Raw genomic sequence first — 20,958 nt, 5'->3', positions numbered from 1 at the left:
GTCCAAGCTTTTGATATCCAGGTGAGAAGTGTCACAAAAGTGCTGCTCGTTCAATATATAAATTCACAAGTGATCTGACACTTTAACCCGAAATCCATTTGTGCACCCATCAAGAAACTTACGGTTCGACCTAATTAGGTCTTACTCGAAAATGACGTGACCTCACTAAATAAGCTTGATGAACTTCGTTTGACTGTTACCTTCAGCGGTTTTAAATTTGCAGCCAAGTCTCAGCATTATAATTAGTTTATTTTATTGTTTACCAATAGTAATACTGTTCACTATACAAATAATTATCAAATAATTGATCCTTGCTTTACTCAACTCAGGAATAAAAGGTAAGTACAGAAGTTTGGTTTCCCCTAACTAACAAAAACGGAGGCATATCCTTCGTCAGCATTTCTAGCCAGGACATGTAGAGTGGTGCCGATACCGTACCCTGCAAAAAAATGGTTCCATATATTGATGATACCTATACGTCATTTTGAATAGTTCGTACCAATCGGGGCATAGGCATAGACATGACAACCAAGTTTGCCTCACTAGAATATTCGAGCAGCATTTCCCGTAACCGCAACTGTCGGTTTGTTTTTTCATGCAGTGCTAACTTCTCTGTTTCACTGATCGGTATTTGAGTGCCATCGTTATCCTTGAAGTTCTGCAACATTTGCTGATGCATGTCGACAGTGTCTTGTCGCGGATGATTCGTAACACCCTGTAGCATGATGAGCGAGGAATAATTGATTCGTAGCTTTTTGAGGAGATTTGCCATGCTAGAAGATATAAGTGATTTATGGTATTGTTTCAATGATCATCGAAGATAATACTTTTTTTCTTCTTCTTCGAGTTCCATCTGACGATTGGTGAGAGCAAACACACGTATCTTGCACTGAGCCCATTTAGATCGCATTGAGATAATGTACGGTACTAGTATCGTTAGTCCACCATCGTCATAGAGCCACCAAACATCTATGGTTCCTTTGGACTGCTTGCGTTGGAAAACACTTAGTCGATCGAGGACTTCCTTGGAAACGAACGACCCACCACGCGTGGAATAGACTATGCTATCTCTGGTAGCTCTTTGGTGATTTGGCAAAGGTGCTGTGTAGCGAGGAATAGCAAATATATGAAATTCTCTTTCCAAATAATGTGCTTGTGATGGACTTACGTGGTTGAGGAGTAGTCAATGTTGCATTGTTGCTACTTGCCATCGAATCGAGATTCAGGTTGGAATCAACGTGCATCAATTTCAACGGCGGTTTAAGTCCATCAGCTACTATGGTAGATATTGCTTGTAGGTTGGCGTTGCTTCCGTTACTGTCAGGTAAACCATCCGGTGTAGAGACGATCTCGGCTGTCAAGTGAGAAAAATCTAACCCATCTGGAAGCCGTAAAATTGAAATTGCCATACGACAGTCGAAAGAATCACTATAAAAGAAAAATATCAGAAATTATATTCCGAACCAAAATCCATTACTCACTGTAAAACATTGTAATACGTTAACAGGTCTTTCACCGGACATGTCATCCAATTCGATTTGTATCCCATTAAAACGATATTAGGTGAAAGTTTTCCAACTCCGGATGTTTGAATCAACGCATGAACACCTTCTTCGAAGGACAGTCCGTCTATGGGTTGGTAGAAACCGCGAATTTTACGAATTTCCAGAAACTTGGTGTACTTTGAATTTTGTTCCTGACGTTTCCGATGTGAGAGCCGTTCCTTAATGATATCTCCCACTATCATGAGGGAGTGGTTTTTCGTAATGAGATTTGCGAGATCCAGTAGAGGAGGTCGATTCATGGGATTACCCGTCAGGACAAGTACCGATGGATGGTAGTTTTTGACATGATCTCCGATGTTTTGTAACTTCAATGTGGATGAAAGTGCACTCTTATAGGTTTGTTCTTGGGTACTGGAACCCCAATTGACATCCGGTTTCCGGTAGACAACTACCAGATAGAGAATGAAGATTATTACTACCGTAACAATCGTATACTTGTAATCCAACTGGAACATGATGCCGACACACAGTATCGAACCGATCAAGCTAAGCCAGGGATGGTAGAATCGGAAGGTTGGTCGCCATCCCAGCGGCTTCACGGTGGCAGCGTGGAAGGAGCAGAAATTGATCAGAGCATATGAGGCTAGATAGAAGATGGATATCATGGGAGCAATAGCATTGATATCTGCAATCAAAACGAACAGTACAGATACTAGAAATACTAGAACGTAACCGCGATAAGGTTCTCCGTGTTTTCCATAGCCTTTGGAAAAGAATATGAGTCCAGGATAGATACGATCGATACCGAGTGCTTGAATAATCCGGGGAACCGAAAGAAGATTTGTCAAAGCCGTACTGAGGGTCGCTGCGAAGCATCCGGCGTAAATAATGGCACTGGAAAGTGACATCAACTGCATCGCCGTGTAGTCGTTGTGTAGACCGTAGTGACAGTTCTGCAAACAAAGTATATTCAAATAAACGTTTTTGTTGATTCAAATAATTAGATTACACTTTCGGCGGTGCAAGAAACGAATGTGCCATTAACCAGGTCAGTAATATTTCCAGAAGCATCTCGAAATGCGGCAGCTCCAGCGAAGAACGTAAAAAATATATACGATATAGCTGAGATTAGCAGCGCTAGCAAAGTCCCTTTAGGGATTGCAGAAGCAGGATCCTTCAGATCTCCACAAATATTTGCTCCGGCTTGTACACCTGTTACACTAGGGAAAAATATTCCGAATACTGTGAAGAAGTTTTGCTGCAGGTTTTCGCTGTAGCGATAATCTGGTTTCAGATTTTCGGTGAAAACTTGTGTTGAAAATCCCGTGAAACCGTGTGCTATTTCTTCTTCCGTTCTTGGTCCCACCATGACGCCAATCAAAAAGTTGAAAATTGCGATTACAATTGTGACTATCAGGAAATTTTGTGCCTTCGCCTCCCATTCCATTCCAACTGCGCATATTACAACCATAACAATGATCGCCACTGTTGCCACAATCCGAACATCATTAACTCCACCATCTACGATTTTAGTTCCGAACGATTCTGAAATAAGATAAGACGTAGAATTACTAGCTCTGAAGTTGTCTACCCATAACCTACTTAACAGATCATTTAAGGAGTTACAAAAACCGATTGTGTTCAGTGAAGCAGCAACAGAGTTTGCAAACGCAAACACAATACCAACGGATGCTCCGAACTCTGGTCCCAATGATCGCGATATCAGATAGTAGATCCCGCCTCCTTTCACCTGACCGTTAGTACAGATAGCCGACAGCGATAGGGCGGTGATTACGCATACTAAGTAGGAGATACCGATAATGATCAACGTGTGAATGATGCCAGCCTGCGACACCACCCAACTGAGCCGCAGGAACAGCATCACACCCCAGATGTTGAGCAGGCATGGTATTAGCACCCCTTCGATCCAGCCTAGCTTGATGCCATGCCCGTGAGCATCCGGTTTATCGTCTTCTTCTGTAACTTCCTGTAACGAAGAACAGGTTTCATATGTTGTAGTAGAATCTCATGAAATGGTATGCAATATATATTATTTTAAACTTATTGAACACAACACAGACACAGGTGATGTAATTGATAATCCGATTTAACAGGGGTAGGTAATTCTGAATAGTTAAATTAATCAGATAGTAATCATACAAATCTCTACATTTTTGTTACTTAAACTGCACAGTCATTTTATCAGCTAATGGCATTGTTAAAAATTGCAATTGCAATCGTAGTCCATTGAATTTGATGATATAATTATAAGGCGGTTTGAGTGAACAGGAATGCAAAGCTTAACTGCTTTAGATGACAGCATTTGAGATTACTATGATTAACCAAAAATATCTGACATCACATATAGGTAGATGCATAGTACCTGGATCAGTAGATCATGCTCAAAGTGTCACCTAAACTAACTTAAAATATAAAAAGATTAATAACGTAGATGACCATGTCATAGGTGTTATTGAGGCGGGAAAATAATTTGTTTTAGTAGATTGATAATATAGTAGAATACCATAATGAAATTTGCAACGAAGCCTAGTTGGGCGAAATGTAATGTATTACAGGATGTAATACTCTCTTTTAGATGAGATACACGATATTCGATGATGATAGCCTAAACAAGATTGTTAATCAATCGTATCCTCAATCGTTCCGCAACACGCAATGATTAGGAAAATTCATAGTGATTTCGTTTTTAATGGTACTTCACCGGCTTATAGTATAGTCGGTGTTACACACAGATAAAAATATTTTGTGAATTTACATCTATTTTCCTGCACATATTTGGAGCAGGTAATTAAACATAAAATTACTTTATAATTCCGCACGGAGAACCCTTCGATCATATAATTGCGATATCGCAGTTTTTGATTTTTGCGATAGTTGATTTAACTAATTTCTTTTTGATTCAATCAATATGGTTGTTGATTTGCATATATTCAAGTAGTTGAAAAATATGTTGTTTTGAATGCTGTCAAATGCCGGAGACAGTTGAAAGCAAAACAATAATCGCAATGCAAAATCAACAACTTTTTTAGTTGAACTCTGTTCGCGTCGCTTCAAAATGTCAATGAAAACAACATCGATGGTTAAAGCGTTTGGTGAAATTGTGTTCATTCGATTTGAGAAATTTATGATAACAAGTGTTTATCTAACAGCGGTGTTGTGATAAAGTTAACCTTGTTTAAGATGAAAAAGATTTGGTGACAAATTAGAAAATGTTAATGAATGATCATCTCGTAATCTTTCAGGTATGCGCAAAAAATTTATGCTTCAAATTCGATCATTGATTTACTTCCAGCAGACTGTTTTACTTCCAGTTGTTTGATACCGATGATGATGTTCATGCATTAGCAATAAACGCTTTTTGACATGAATTTTATTTATAAAAGTAACAGGAGCGAAGAGTTTCAAACACACAGAACGCGCTGCGATTGAATGGCGCGTTTGAGTTGCCGTCGCAAAATTCCAATTCCCAGCGGTAATGCGCCAAGCTCATATAAATTGACTAAAATTATCAGTGCATAACTTTAGTTCAACCGTTTGAAGGCATCATCTTTCAATACTCATTTTAGGTATATTTAATAATTTCGCTAATTTACTCGCCCCTCCGGGTACTTTTGCTGATTAAAAACGTTTTTCTACATCAATCATTTCCGGTCGAATCAGAAGTATTTTTTTAGAATTTAGATCTTTACTGATCTCGACTTGACATGATAATGATCATACAAAAATCAAAAACACTTAGAGATCAGATCAGTTCTGATTTCGTAATGATAATTTATTCCTTGGTTAATATCACTTGAAATCAGTAGTGATCGGTGGTTTTCCCAGCCCTAATGATATTACATGTCAATATAAAATACTGTTTTCTATATTAACAACGATATTTATTTCATGAATCTCAACAAACCGAACTTATTTCAAATAGATCATGACGTGTATCAGTAAGTATATTTTGATTATTTTCGCAAATCAATAACGTTGTTCGAGTTGATTCAACTATTTGCAATGTCTAAAACAAATGAACCGATTTTTCAACTAACAGAATTTTGTTTCAATAACAACACCAGTTATTTCGACTAAAATATTTGTTGAAATTGAAAGGTATGTGTCCTCACTAATTGACAGCATTTTTTTTTCAAACAGTTAAATTAGTTGTTTCAACCATCGTTTCTGCTAATCGAAAAACAAAAATGACAGTTTAGTTAAAACAACAATCGATTAGTTGTACCAAATTTTAACCAATCGAATTCAGAAAATCAACTAATATTCTGGTTGAAATGGGATCGCGGGGGGTTCCGTGGCGTACGTTTCAATACAATTTTATCGCAAAATGAGCGTTAATTGAAAGATACAGTTATATTCATCGAAAATTCAATGCAATTCAATTTAGTTTTGCATCGATTAAGGTTTTCAATCAAAATTTCGATTCAACCCATGTCTATTCCATGTTACTATTGATTTACATCTCGTGTAAATTTCATTATTTCTTTCTGTGCACTACACAAGTGCAGTGCTAAAACAAAATCAGCATACACAGAAAGAAAAGATGAAACTTACACGACATGTAAGCCGATAGTACTATGAAATAGACATCAGTTGAAACGAAAATCTTATTTGAAACCATCATTGATGTAAAATTACATTAAAATTTATTTAGTTTTTCATTGAACAAGACTGTATATTTACAAACCGCTTCGTTTTGTAATGTAAATTTCCATTCAATTGCCTGCTCCAAATATGTGCATGAGAATAAATGTAAATTCACAAAATATTTTTATCTGTGTAACACACTCTGAGTATGGTCTAGGATAACGGTTTCCTCATTCATCTCATATACTAACACCTTTTTAATTAGAGTGAGATCTGCTATATGAGGGTTGTTACTTATGTATTAAGCCTAGAAATGAAAACAGTATTATATTTGATCGGAAATGGTTTTATTGTTTTTCAAAATATTCCCTTATAATCAATACACTTTTGCATACACTTAAACCAATTTTCATAACATTTTTTTCCACTCTTCTTGAGGTATCCCCAAAATATGGTTTTTGAACGCTTAAACAGCTTCTTCAGGAGTATTTAATCACTCTCCACGCAGTTTATTCTTCACGGAAAAGAAGTCGTTAGGTGCCAAGTCAGTTGAAGCTTTCATTATTGTGATGAAAAATGATATTGCGTCTTGAGTTTGTTTTCCTTATTTCACGAAAAACTTTTGGCAAAGAAATGGAGGTATATCAATCAGAATTTACGGTCTCACGATCCTGTGAAGCAACGGTAGCGATATGTCCGTTTAAACCGAAAAAAACAAGCCACCATTTTCTTTGAAGTGCTTCGAGCATGAACAGCTTTTGTTGGTTTTGTTTCTTTTTGGAACACCCATACAGTCGACTGCACGGAAGATTTTAGTTACAACAACCGACCTTGTTTTTAATTCAACAGTTATGTGAGTTGAAAAACAAATCGGTTTTAGTTGTTTTAGATATTACGAGTAGTTATTTCAACTTAAGCAAAATTATTCGCCCTTATTCTGAATAACGACGTATTGATTTTTCGATCGAATCATAGCTACCTTTGATTTTGCTAGCGTTATGGGGAATACAAATGAAATACGAGCGAAAAAACGATACGACGTTATTCCAAATAAGGGCGATTGATTTTGAATGGTAATAAAATATTCCTTATTGGTATACGTTCTGAGTTTTTAAATGAAAATTCGGTATGTTAAGATATTACCTTCCATCTATCGGTATGATAAAACCTTTCTCAGCCCTTGCTTTATATTAAATGAATTATTCATTAAAACCATTTCAATTCTTGTTTTTAAGTATCTTTTAGTAGTGCTGGTGTCAACGAAACTTTCTAATTGTGACCACTATATTATTTACGAACAAAAAGTCGAACCGAATGCACTGATTTTTATTTTTTGAGCCATTGCAACTTACAGTTTCAACAGGTTATATGAATGAATATTAAACATTTTCAATTTAATCACTTTGTTCATACATTTTTTGTACATGACTTGTAGCAAAGACATCATATTAACAAGATATCCAGCTCTCACATTTCCCGAACAAATCATTGGCAACATCCTTTTTTGCGAACATGGTGCCCTCAGGCGAGCTCGCATCGAATCTCGTACATAGAAGCAGGGGAGAGAAATGTCAAATTCGTGCGCGCCAAAATAGCAGCACTGTGCACCCATGCAATTGACATGATATGTTGAATGTGATGCCGTGCGATGGCGTTGTTGAACTGAAGATTGATTTCGCTCCAAGCTGACAGGGTCTGCTTGTAGATAACATGATGCTCATTTATTAACATGCATTTCACGATGGAGAATCAAGTTGATTTTAAGACCAAAATTCAAACGCATACAATTCACTGGGTTCTAGTTTTGGTTAAACACGTTTTGTTAATTGCAATATCTCTAACGGCTATCAGTTCTGTGCATAGCACTACTTTATATCATTCGTACTTCAATATGTGCTAATCAAATAGCAAATTGGTTGATTCAATCTTAGATTGATGGACATAAACGATCTTACATTGATGGACATAATTTCAAGCATATTTTGGTTGTTACTCTTGATACTATTCACTTTAGTATATTTCAAGGGAGAAGGTTCTAGATGGGAAGTGAAATATTAAAATCGTCAATTTATCTGACCAATATATTTTACTCATGAAGAAAAAATGAGTCTTTTCATTTCTTTTATTAGATTTTGTGTTCATGACAAATAAACTTTAATTGCTTATATTATGTAGAATTTTTAAAACAATTTATTTTTAACAACATTTGGATGTCCGCTTTGAATCATCTAACTTAACTGTCTCTTTATGACTAATTAACAGGGTCTGAGTGTTTAGTAGAATATTTATGATAGAAAAAATTATCTCTTTATACATATTATTCTTATAAAACAATGCAATAGTTTTCCATCTTATTTCTTTATCTGAAAAAGTCAAATTGAGTCAATACTTTAAAATAGTAATGGAATGAGTATGAAAAAGTAAAAATGACTATTTCGAATTGAGAGATCACAGCAAACATATTTTTGAAATTATACCTTTCATTTTATTTGATATGACATTTTTCAGTAAAGGAGTTTGATCGGGACGTGACAAAAATTTCTCGCACGCCATATAAAAAATCAGTTCTGTGAACAGTTACCCGCATAGCGTTTTGGCTACCTGGGCAGCCATGGCCACCAGACGGCTACCAAAATTGATTCAGTGACGGTTGTCAAATCCAATTTGACAAAACAAAGTCGCCTGTGTCTAAGTTAGCCGAGCGTTTTCATCTTCTCACCTTCGCTGAAAATGTCAAAGATTTCAGTGTGGAAAAATCCTGGTGGATACGGTTGTATCGTTTGAGTTGTATATCTGGCAGCGGTGAGGAAGTCGGTCACCAGAATGTCTGCCAGCCATATTTTTCCAGCTGGCAGCGTTTAGTCAGCCATGCGTATGCGGGAAGTGTTCGCCTGGAGAACCGGAAATTGTTCCCAAATATGAAGACTCCGGTAGAGGTGGTAACATATTTAATATTTTAATTTAATTTATTGTCTTCGATTAGAGTAAAAACTATCGCACAGACTCATTAATATCTATTTACACACTTAGAAAATTTCGCAGAATTCGGTAATTTTTTACCGAATTTTCAACAGCTGAACGTTCGGTAATCAGTTCGGTAATTGAATTGATTACCGATCGTTCGGTAATTGCTGAACTGTCAAACAACTACCGTAAACTGTAAACCAAATGGATCTAACTGATTGTTCGGTAATTTTTTGTTTTTTTTTTATTTTCCTTAGATTAAAATTCTTTTATTTTCGGATTTTAGAAAACTACACATATTCACAAAAACGTATGAAGAAAATTCCAACCTGCTATGGTTTTATTCCACGAAAAAAGGGCCAAATGTTCTGGCTGACCGGAATTGTGAGCACCTTCCAAAACACTGCACAATCCGTCGAGTCCACCAGAAATTACCCTTGAACGATTTGTGTAGGCAGCAAGTGGATAAGTGATACAAAATTATTTTTTGCCTATAAGGAAACAAAAAGTTTTTAGTGGTTCTAATGTTTTAAAAACTTTAGGACCTGTACTTCAACCCATTTGATAAACTCTACAAGATTTTGATTTGATTAATAAAAAGACACTTACTGAAAATTTGATCAACAGTTTTACAGGTAGTTTTCGCGATAATCAGTATTTACAGAAGTTCGGTTATTGGAAGATTATTTTACCATACGGACGGTAAAAAAAATTACCGAACAACGGAATTGAATCTTAGTGTGTAGTCTAATAACATTAACTTAACAATATTTTCGATTTAAACGTGTCTTTGTTCATAGTAAAATCAAACAGATGATAAACTCTATTGAATTGATTGCTGCAAACATCCATTGGATTATTTTGTCCATACTAACCCTTGCTATAGCTTTTGATCAATAAGCTTGCCATATTTTTTGCATGCTCTGCACCTCTAATCAAAACGGGTCTTGAACATACAAGATAGAGAAAAACAAGCTTGGAGTGGTTAGTATAAAAATGCGTGTATCGAGCGAATCATAAACACATTCTAGCCTCCATGGCATTGTGTCCATATGAAAACAAATGGGCAATTGATGATATTTGTATCGTTTCATGCGCTGATGAGTTTACAGGTTTTCGCGTCATTTATCCGAAAAATACTAGTTACTTGCTCAACAGATCTGGATTTTTCCCGTCTTATCGTCAACAGAATATTTATTCGTGATATCATATAAAGAAGTATATGATAACGGTTTGGTCAATTAGACTCATATTACATTTTCTGCTTGCATATAATGAGGCGCGTTCATATTAAGAACATTATTCCGCTCTAATTCGGACTTACAAGATGAGCCCGCGATGAATATGTTTCATGTTTGTCAGCAATCATTGGTTTATTTACATTTTCGATTAAACGTAAACAAAATAATGTGAGTAATCCATTGATTCCAGTCAATGGTTTAAAATTATATAAAGGGTGATTTTTTAAGAGCTTGAGAACTTTTTTAAACAATAAAACGCATAAAATTTGCAAAATCTCATCGGTTCTTTATTTTAAACGTTAGATTGGTACATGACATTTACTTTTTGAAGATAATTTCATTTAAATGTTGACCGCGGCTGCGTCTTAGGTGGTCCATTCGGAAAGTCCAATTTTGGGCAACTTTTTCGAGCATTTCGGCCGGAATAGCCCGAATTTCTTCGGAAGTGTTGTCTTCCAAAGCTGGAATAGTTACTGGCTTATTTCTGTAGACTTTAGACTTGACGTAGCCCCACAAAAAATAGTCTAAAGGCGTCAAATCGCATGATCTTGGTGGCCAACTTACCGGTCCATTTCTTGAGATGAATTGTTCTCCGAAGTTTTCCCTCAAAATGGCCATAGAATCGCGAGCTGTGTGGCATGTAGCGCCATCTTGTTGAAACCACATGTCAACCAAGTTCAGTTCTTCCATTTTTGGCAACAAAAAGTTTGTTAGCATCGAACGATAGCGATCGCCATTCACTGTAACGTTGCGTCCAACAGCATCTTTGAAAAAATACGGTCCAATGATTCCACCAGCGTACAAACCACACCAAACAGTGCATTTTTCGGGATGCATGGGCAGTTCTTGAACGGCTTCTGGTTGCTCTTCACTCCAAATGCGGCAATTTTGCTTATTTACGTAGCCATTCAACCAGAAATGAGCCTCATCGCTGAACAAAATTTGTCGATAAAAAAGCGGATTTTCCGAATGGACCACCTAAGACGCAGCCGCGGTCAACATTTAAATGAAATTATCTTCAAAAAGTAAATGTCATGTACCAATCTAACGTTTAAAATAAAGAACCGATGAGATTTTGCAAAATTTTATGCGTTTTATTGTTTAAAAAAGTTCTCAAGCTCTTAAAAAATCACCCTTTAGTAGATAAGATGGATAAACATGAAGTCAGAAAAAAACAAATAATAAAAATAGATATAGCTAAAGGAATAGTAATTGTAAGATGTTATAAAGCCATTTTGAAATATTAGTATCTACTAGTACCGAAATACTAGTTACAGAGTATTGAGTGTGTAAATGTAAAAATGAGCTTCTTCTAGTTTGAAAATTTTGCTGGTTTCGATTCGAATATAGCGGTTCCGGAAGTACGGGAAAGAGCGTTCAAAAATTTCGAAATAACTCTTATCGATTTCTTAAACAATCTTCTTAGCAATCCGATCTTCTTTCGATCCGATCGATGTGAACATTGTGATACAAGAACCAAATCGTAATCGCGTATTCCAGAATACTGCGTACAAGTAGAATGTAGACATTCTACAGAAAATACATATAATTAAAGTCAGGAATGTGGCGTTTGATGAGTACTAAAATTGCGTAAGCTTTCGCAGCAACAAAAACAATCTGGGTTGTTATTGGCCCTAATTACCGTTCTCACTTCCACTTTCACATTCACTTTACTTACATGTCACTTCACTTGATTTTTCCTATTACCAATATCACGTGTAGTGAAGTGATCACTGTGCACGGAACCACCCGCGATCCCATTTCAACCAGAATATTAGTTGATTTTCTGAATTCGATTGGTTAAAATTTGGTACAACTAATCGATTGTTGTTTTAACTAAACTGTCATTTTTGTTTTTCGATTAGCAGAAACGATGGTTGAAACAACTAATTTAACTGTTTGAAAAAAAAATGCTGTCAATTAGTGAGGACACATACCTTTCAATTTCAAAAAATATTTTAGTTGAAATAACTGGTGTTGTTATTGAAACAAAATTCTGTTAGTTGAAAAATAAATCGGTTTTATTTGTTTGTTTGTTTTGAGATCAGTAAAGATCTAAATTCTAAAAAAAATACTTCTGATTCGATCGGAAATGATTGATGTAGAAAAACGTTTTTAATCAGCAAAAGTGCCCGGAGGGGCGAGTAAATTAGCGAAATTAATAAATTTACCTGAAATGATGCCTTCAAACGGTTGAACTAAAGTTATGCACTGATAATTTTAGTCAATTTATATGAGCTTGTGTGTATCAACCGCTGGGAATTGGAATTTTGCGACGGCAATTCAAACGCGCCTTCAATCGCAGCGCGTTCTGTGCGTTTGAAACCCTTCGCTCCTGTTACTTTTATAAATTAAATTCATGTCAAAAAGCGTTTTATTGCTAATGCATGAACATCATCATCGGTAACAAACAGCTGGAAGTAAAACAGTCTGCAGGAAGTAAATAATGATCGAATTTGAAGTATAAAATTTTTGCGCATACCTGAAAGATTACGAGATGATCATTCATTAACATTTTCTAATTTGTCACCAAATTTTTTTCATCTCAAACGAGGTTAACTTTATCACAACACCGCTGTTAGATAAACACTTGTTATCATAAAATTCTCAAATCGAATGAACACAATTTCACCAAACGCTTTAACCATCGATGTTGTTTTCATTGACATTTTGAAGCGACGCGAACAGATTTCAACTAAAAAAGTTGTTGATTTTGCATTGCAATTATTGTTTTGCTTTCAACTGTCTCCGGCATTTGACAGCATTCAAAACAACATATTTTTCAACTACTTGAATATATGCAAATCAAAAACCATTTTGGTTGAATCAAAAAGAAATTAGTTAAATCAACTATCGCAAAAATCAAAAACTGCGATATCGCAATTTTATGATCGAAGGGTTCTCCGTGTGGTGGAAAAAACTAATTTTTTCAACAAAATGTTGGTGGCGTGATGTTCATAATGACATCAAGTTCATCTAAGTAATTACTTTTGTCTCTGAAGCGACTTCCGTAATAAGGACCTTCACATTCACTTCACTTGATTTCCACCTTGAAGTGATACCCATAATAAGGGTCTCAGTCACTTCTCTTTGTTTTCCCCGTGTAGTGACACCGGTAATAAGGGTTATTGTTTCGGTTACACATGTCTATTTGTAAACCACCTCAATCCACAAGGCTAACGATGATGCGACATATTCTTTGAATTCACTGCAAAGTTCATTAATTAATAGTATGAAAATCAGTGGTCCGAGCGCAAAGATGGCATTTCACTAGAGAGATACACCAGGGCGTAGGTTTCAATTGTACACTGCGAATACATTTGCTCCGCTCCACACAAAGAGGAAAGCGCACTTCTTTTCAGTGTCCATACAGACAGAATTTGATTGCGTGCTTGTGTTGAAAGAAGCTGGTGCGAGAGAATAACATTCTCTTCGCACGAATCACTCTCACGTGCTCTCGCCTAAACACACCCAAGTGATCACTGGTGCGTGATGTTGAACGAACACTTCTGTGAACTTCAGTTAATAGAGAGTAGATCTGGCCTTGCTATAAAAAAATTGCAATGAAAATTGAAATTTTAACGATAAATTCTGTATAAAATGTTCAAAACGACGTATGTAACATTGAGAGATTCTCTTTGTTTACTTTCTCTTTCGATTATTGCGAAATATTCGTTAATTTCTCCAGAGCAGATTAAAAGATGATAGCTTTAGTTATTATTATCGGTAAATAATTGGAAAGGAGGATTGCTAAGAGTGCCGTAATAATCAAAAGAGAAAGTAAACAAAGAGAATCTCTCATTGTTACATACGTCGTTTTGAACATTTTATACAGAATTGTTTTATTTTGCTGATTTTGCGTGCCCCACGCTTCTTCTATGCAAACCATACACCAGAGTGCTCCCCGGCGTGTACACCTCTGTGAAAGTATCTGCATCCACCTCAAAGAATTTATTAGCTAATGCTCTAGCACTTTGGTGCGATTCAGTGGAAGAGGTAAAAGGAAATAAACAAACGCACTCATGATGCGTGCACACTTTATACAACAGTGGTGTATATAAGTGAAAGAGAAGAGCTCTCGTTGAAGTTGTCAGTGCGAGGGGAGAAATTTTGCTTGCTTTTCGTCACACAGAGGAGATGGACATCCCGAGGTGGCTCCTTTGTTTCCCGTGAGGACCAGAAAAGTCTTCTTTACGCTCGTCAAAACTGCTACAAACTTACTTCGGCGGTTCCCGATTTCAGATTCCGGAAAACTCACATCGATTCCTTGATCGTTTGGAACAAAGAAGCGCACAAGGAAATCGTGATAGTTCGAGGAAGCTAAATCGGGTGAATAATGTGGATGGGGAAGCACTTGGAACCCTAAATCGTTGATGGTAGCGTTGCTCTTATGTACAGGCATATTGACGATTTGTTCGGTATTCGATCGCTCCAATAATGCACGCTCCAATATTCACTATCGATGGTTTAATTTTCCCTTTTCAAAGCAGTTCATGGAAAGTATACCATGACAATCCCAGACTCCCAGAAAGTATACCATGACAATCCCAGACTGCTTCGGAACACTCATTCCGGCTTCAGTTCATTCTCGGATAATCATTATGTTTCCTGGTGTGTAAAAATGAATCCAGGTCTTGTCTTCAGTTACCAACTTGCACAAAAGTCCAACCGAATCTGCATCAGCATAGCCTAACATGTTTCCCAAGTGCGTTCGCGTTCGTCTTTTTAATCCTGAGTAGGCATCTCGCGCACCTTCTATTTCCAGTCATCCAACACCATTTCGTGTAGTTTTGACATTGTCCTTTGTAAGCGCAAAAAATTCGTCGGTAGTGGAGTCTTGGCCACCATGAAACTCTGAAAACCACAATATTAAGGAGCACTAGACTCATGATATCATATCATCGATATTATTATTTCAAATCTTCAACCAATCGTTTAATGAGGCAAAGTTTCCCGATATTTGGAAACAATCCTACATGTTTCCTGTGTTTAAAAATGGAGATAGACGGAATATCCAACAGTATCGTGGAATTACGAATCTTTCGGCAGGAAGTAAAATATTTGAAATCATCGTCAATCAATTTATTCTCCGTCGTATCGCTAGCTACATCTCAACTGACCAGCATGGATACATGCCAGGGCGTTCTGTTTTAACGAATTTACTGCAATTTACGTCAACATGTATCGACCAAATGGAGAATAAATTACAGGTGGATGTTATATACACTGACCTGAAAGCAGCCTTCGATCGTATCGACTATGAAGTTCTTCTTCGCAAATTCAGTCTGCTCGGAGCCACACACAAGCTAACTACTTGGCTACGATCTTACCTTACCCACAGGATCATTCGTGTTAAACTGGGTTCTTGCGAATCATCCGCATTTACCAATGGATCAGGAGTACCACAGGGTAGTAATCTGGGTCCCCTGCTTTTCATACTCTTTTTTAATGATGTAGCTTCCGTTTTGGGTACTGGATGTAAACTAATATTTGCTGACGATCTCAAACTCTATTTGGCACTGAATTCGACCGAAGACTGCGTTCGATTACAAACACTATTGAATAGCTTCGTGGATTGGTGTCGAACAAATCAGCTGACCATTAGCATCGCTAAATGCGCCGTAATGACTTTTCATAGGAAGAGCGATCCGATCATCTTCAGTTACAGCATTGATGGTATACCGTTACGTAGAATCAATGAAATCAGTGATCTTGGCAATCTATTGGACCACAAACTGAGCTTTAGCTCCCACATGGCTCATATAACTAAAAAAGCGAATCGACAACTGGGATTCATATCTAAAATATCTCGTGACTTTACGAATCCATATTGCTTAAAATCTCTTTATTGCTCCTTAGTTCGGCCAATTCTTGAGTTTTCATCGCCAGTTTGGAATCCGTATCAGTTAACTTGGTGCCTAAAACTAGAAAGAGTTCAGAAAAGATTCATACGATTAGCTCTCAGGAATCCACCTTGGCGTGACCCGCAGAACCTACCGCCATATCAAGATCTTTGTCAGCTATTAAATCTTGAATCATTAGAGCGTCGTAGTCGTATTCAACAAGCCTTAACAGTTGCGAAAATTCTGAATGGTGAAATTGATGCACCTGAACTACTATCCCGTTTGGATCTTCGAGCCACTAGAAGAACCCGCGATGTGTCGTTATTATCAACAAGGTTCCATCGGACGAGCTATGGATATCACGAACCCGTCTCTTCAATGATACGTACTTTTTCACGAGCAGAGTGTACCTTCGAGTTTGGCGACTCATCAAAAAAAATAGCATCGTCTAAGATAACAATTACTGTGATATTTTTGTATACTATTTATTGGTGTTTGTATGATTAACGTATGGTGTTTGTATAGTTTTATTTATTAACAACGACAATTTTGAATGTATTATGTGTAAATTTTAGTGTATTGGAAAAGATAGTGGTTTTTATGCCTCTTTGAGATTAGTGCCATTGAAATGTTTTGGTACACTCAAACGGGCTTTTGCCCACTCATATCATTTAGACTGTAATGTCTTCCTTCGCCGTTCTGCCTCCCATAAATGTTTTTTTTAAACCAAATTCTTTTAACTAAAAAGTTTTCTATGTATAGAAATCGTATGTAAAAAGCAATCTATAATTTCCAATCTCGGGATGGGGCAGCGCCCCTTGGTACTCCCTCTGGGTACGTGTCTGACTCCAGAATATGATAATCAGAACCAAAATAAGCTGTTTAATATAATTTTAATTGGATTTGTTTCGATCATAAAACTGCATCAAAATATTTTACAATATTCATATGCCTAAGTGAAAAATGATTAAAAACAGTAACAACGAAAAAAAATAGTTTCCCATTTTTTTTTGTTTCTCAAACTTAGTGGAGGGTGTTCGATTATCGGTATGCTCTTAGTTTTGAATTATAACTTTTGACTGAGTGCATCATGTAGACATTTATATGGCAATGGAAAGTAAAAGTCCTTAGCTAACAACTTATTAAGAATTTGAAATGATTCCAGCGATTGGAATTTTTTAACCTATTTAGTAAAGCCATCATTTTGGTCATTTCAAAACAGGTGTTCGGTTACCGGCATCTCTGGAAAATTTGCTAGTAAGAGAACTTTGTCCCTCCCAAAATTCATATCTTTCACATATTATTTCTAGCAATCATGAATTCACCCGAATTCAATCAGACTGAAGAATTATCAAAAAACTTAAGTACTTTGCTGTTAAAGCCGGGTATAAATAGACGATATATAAAAAAAAATGTACTTTGCTTGAGTTATTCTAATATAGCTCAGGCACTCTTGTATTTCTTTTTTACTTGAAGTGTACGAATAACCGATGAATTCACAGCAAATGTCTAATGTCCAAATCATCAAACGGTATGAGGAAAAGAACAGTGAAATGTTTTTTTTTGTTTCGATTATAGAGGTTTTAACCTAAAGGTCATTCGCCTCTTAGGACCAGAAAAACTTTCTGACCATATCTTTTCGGGCCAGACAAACTTTCTGACCATATGCGCAGGGTTGGGAATCGAACCCAGGCGGGCTGCGTTAAAAACATCGACTTACTCATCACGCTATACCCGTCCCCATAGTTAAATGTTACTATTGTTTCTACGTTCTCCTAAAATATTTATATCGGATAACGATGGTTAGATGTTTATATTTTTGTATAACAATTGTAGTATTGTTCTTCAAAGAAAAAAAAAAACAAACCGATTTTATCAGTTGAGACAACAGTGAGAATTAGGCATCTTTGTGCCCTCGAACGACATTTAAGCGCATTGGAGTAGTAAAAATTTACAAAATTATTGCAATGTAATTCCCAGTTCAGCAACCATATGTGCTTCTATTCCATATTGAGCTTTTGCTGAAAATAATTAGTGAAACATTTACTCAAAGTTATTCATCAACTTCAGCGCATTTATCACAATTGTATGAGCCATTGCAATTTTGTCTTTCGGACATTATGTAACAAACCTTCTAAACATTGATGAAGGTTGGAAATTTTTATTAAGAATCAATTTCATTTTCTTTGTCGTTATTAATTTCTATTGTCCACTATCACGTCATTAGAGCAAATTCAGCAGCTGGAAGTTTCATACGGAAGATTTATAATAGAACTGAAGCTGGAACAAACGTATCCACTGCATGCCGTTTTAGTTTTATTTATTCGAACAGTTCTTCTGTCAAATTTAAAACTGGGATACGCTACCGTTATATTTTTTTCTATGTTTGAAACACGAGTAAAACACTGCTGGGGCTGTAAGTCTTTCTTGTTATAAAATCCAGATTTAAATTTTAAAACTGACATAAATTATGCATCTAGAACTAGAACACTACTGAATATGCCCTTACACCTTCACTAAGATGTAATTATTACAATACAGATACCAATTCCAAACTATTTGTTGTAGTCGTCGTCTTTGTGTCCGTTTTGTAAGTTTGTTGGTATAAACCAATGCCAGTGGATATTACAATTGAATTGTGATTAAAATTATTGATTAAAAATTTTACTAACAGGTTAACTTAAGAAAGTGACTAATTAAGTCAATTATCTATTCAACGTGCGTGTCTATCTTAGAAAAAATGAAATATACGCTTGACCTAAGTGCAAGTATGTCGTAATTTCATCGGTGATGACACAATATTACATCTTCTAACATGTAAAAATAATTTTTGTGTCTGTATCGATGTAGACTTCATCTGCATTAACTGTAAAGTTAAAAATATAACTTATCATTACATGTTTTGAATAGTAAATTTAAATGAACTACGGCGCTCCTTTTATGTACATCTATAAAGACGTAAATTTACATGATTTTTTCTAAGTGTGTAAATTTAACGTTTGAAATTATGCTGATAATTTGACTTTACCACTTTAACACTCAATCCTGTCTCTGAGTACTATTTAACGCATTACGACAGTGAAGTTGAAGATTCACTTAATGTATTTGTCTGAAAAATTCCGTATATTGTTTTACACACATGATTTTTCTTTAGCTCAACTAAGCATGTGGTGCGACATAGTAGGCTCAGTAAAATTTCCACACAAAACAGCTCGCTTATAATTTTCAAAACATTTTCATCAAAATGTTGAAACTGTTTCACATTCAACATATGTATGTACATTTTTTACATCTATCGAATTTGATCGAAAAATAAACTACGTACACCAAACATCTTATTCTGGAGTTTCAGCGGAATCGGAGATACACGGGTACCAAAGTGTGTCGGAATTTGTTAGAATGGCAACAGCAACTCATAAAAAAAGGAAAAAATAAACAAACTCGCATGGATGTCGTTTGACAACAGCCAGGAAGGCTGAGAGCGGAACGAAAACGGATTTCAGGAACCAGCAGAAGGACGTGTAGGTGAAGTAAATATTGCAGAAGAGACCAGATCTTTCGTTTTGTGCTGCGACTTGAAAAAAAATGTCTCCAGCTTTCGTGCATACTTCCAACCACCGTACCAACTGTATCGAATCGTAATGATAAACGGAATGTGACACCCAAAAACCCGGGCTCGCAAGTTTGACGAATATTTGACAAAGTTTTCCTGCGTGATCATGAACGATAAAACTTATGTGCTGCAAGATTTCAAGCAGCTTCCCGGAAAGTCTTTTATATTGCCATGCAACGGAACGGCGTAGAGGAGCATGCCATGATTTTCCCTCGTTATTGTGGCCTGATTTGACATCTTAACACAACACCAAACTACTGTTTAGGAAAAGTATAAAGCTAATGCAGTCCATGTTGCACCGAAAAAGGGAAATCCAGTTAACTGCCCGGAGTTGCGACCTATCCAGCGGTATTGTTCTCGTGAAGAGTGAACTCTTTTAATACAGCAAGATACCATAATTTTGAACAAAAGCAGCTAAACCGGTTGCAGAAAAGTCTGCACAGATTCTAATGGATGAAGTAAACTCAAAAGTTTCTTCATACAGCCTAATTAAATAACTGTAATTGTTTTAAGATAATGCATCTTGGATTGAACTAACAGCAAATTTGTTTTATTCCAAATTTAAAATGTTTAGATTCGGTCACGAACAAGCTTTATGTCACATTCAAGCATTTTTTCTGTTGTTACTTTCTGGAGTTGTTCAATAGCAGGTTTTAAAAATTACCGTTGTAGTAGACGTGATGTATCAAAAACTTTTCAATTGATTTCAATATATTTTTTTTAAATTGTTCGTGTTTGGAAACTTGTGTACTTCGTATTTGAAAACTTGTGAACTAGAATTTTGGTCACCGCACAAATGGATTTTTTATCAACACGTTTTTTTGGAAACAAAACGTTCAACTAGTTCAAAAAATATATTTCACTGCTGTAAAAGACACTAATCGGGGAAATCTGACAATTTTCAATTTTTTATTGCTCAACTTATTTTTTTTCGATAGTACTACCAGAAAAACTGTCTTTCGACGTTTAAAAAAATGCCATAACAATTGCTTAAATCCCTTACAAATTTCACCAAAATTAGCTCACTTTTGCCCCTCAACGTATCATAACCCCTTAGGGCATATTCAGGAGTGTTCTAGTTCTAGATGCATATTTTATGTCAGTTTTAATATTTGAATCCAGCAATTATAACAAAATAAACTGGCAGCCCCAGCAGCGTTTTATCTGTGTTTCAAATATAGAAA

General features: G+C 36.1%; 1 protein-coding gene across 1 annotated transcript in view; it reads right to left on the bottom strand.

Moving 5' to 3' along the window:
* Window positions 1-230: 230 nt before the first annotated feature.
* Window positions 231-20,958, bottom strand: part of LOC131429449 (bumetanide-sensitive sodium-(potassium)-chloride cotransporter) — a 46,161-nt gene continuing 25,433 nt past the window's right edge. Inside the window, exons 4-10 of the mRNA XM_058593579.1 lie at window positions 3,108-3,492; window positions 2,515-3,050; window positions 1,482-2,458; window positions 1,169-1,428; window positions 828-1,101; window positions 500-773; window positions 231-439 (exon numbers count right to left, since the gene is read on the bottom strand). Of these exons, the coding sequence (XP_058449562.1) occupies window positions 326-439; window positions 500-773; window positions 828-1,101; window positions 1,169-1,428; window positions 1,482-2,458; window positions 2,515-3,050; window positions 3,108-3,492 (2,820 nt within the window). The 3' untranslated portion in view covers window positions 231-325. The remainder of the gene's footprint in view (window positions 440-499; window positions 774-827; window positions 1,102-1,168; window positions 1,429-1,481; window positions 2,459-2,514; window positions 3,051-3,107; window positions 3,493-20,958) is intronic.

Source organism: Malaya genurostris, chromosome 2 (genome assembly GCF_030247185.1).
Source record: "Malaya genurostris strain Urasoe2022 chromosome 2, Malgen_1.1, whole genome shotgun sequence".
Lineage (NCBI taxonomy): Eukaryota > Metazoa > Arthropoda > Insecta > Diptera > Culicidae > Malaya > Malaya genurostris.
This window is presented reverse-complemented; position numbering and strand designations above follow the sequence as displayed.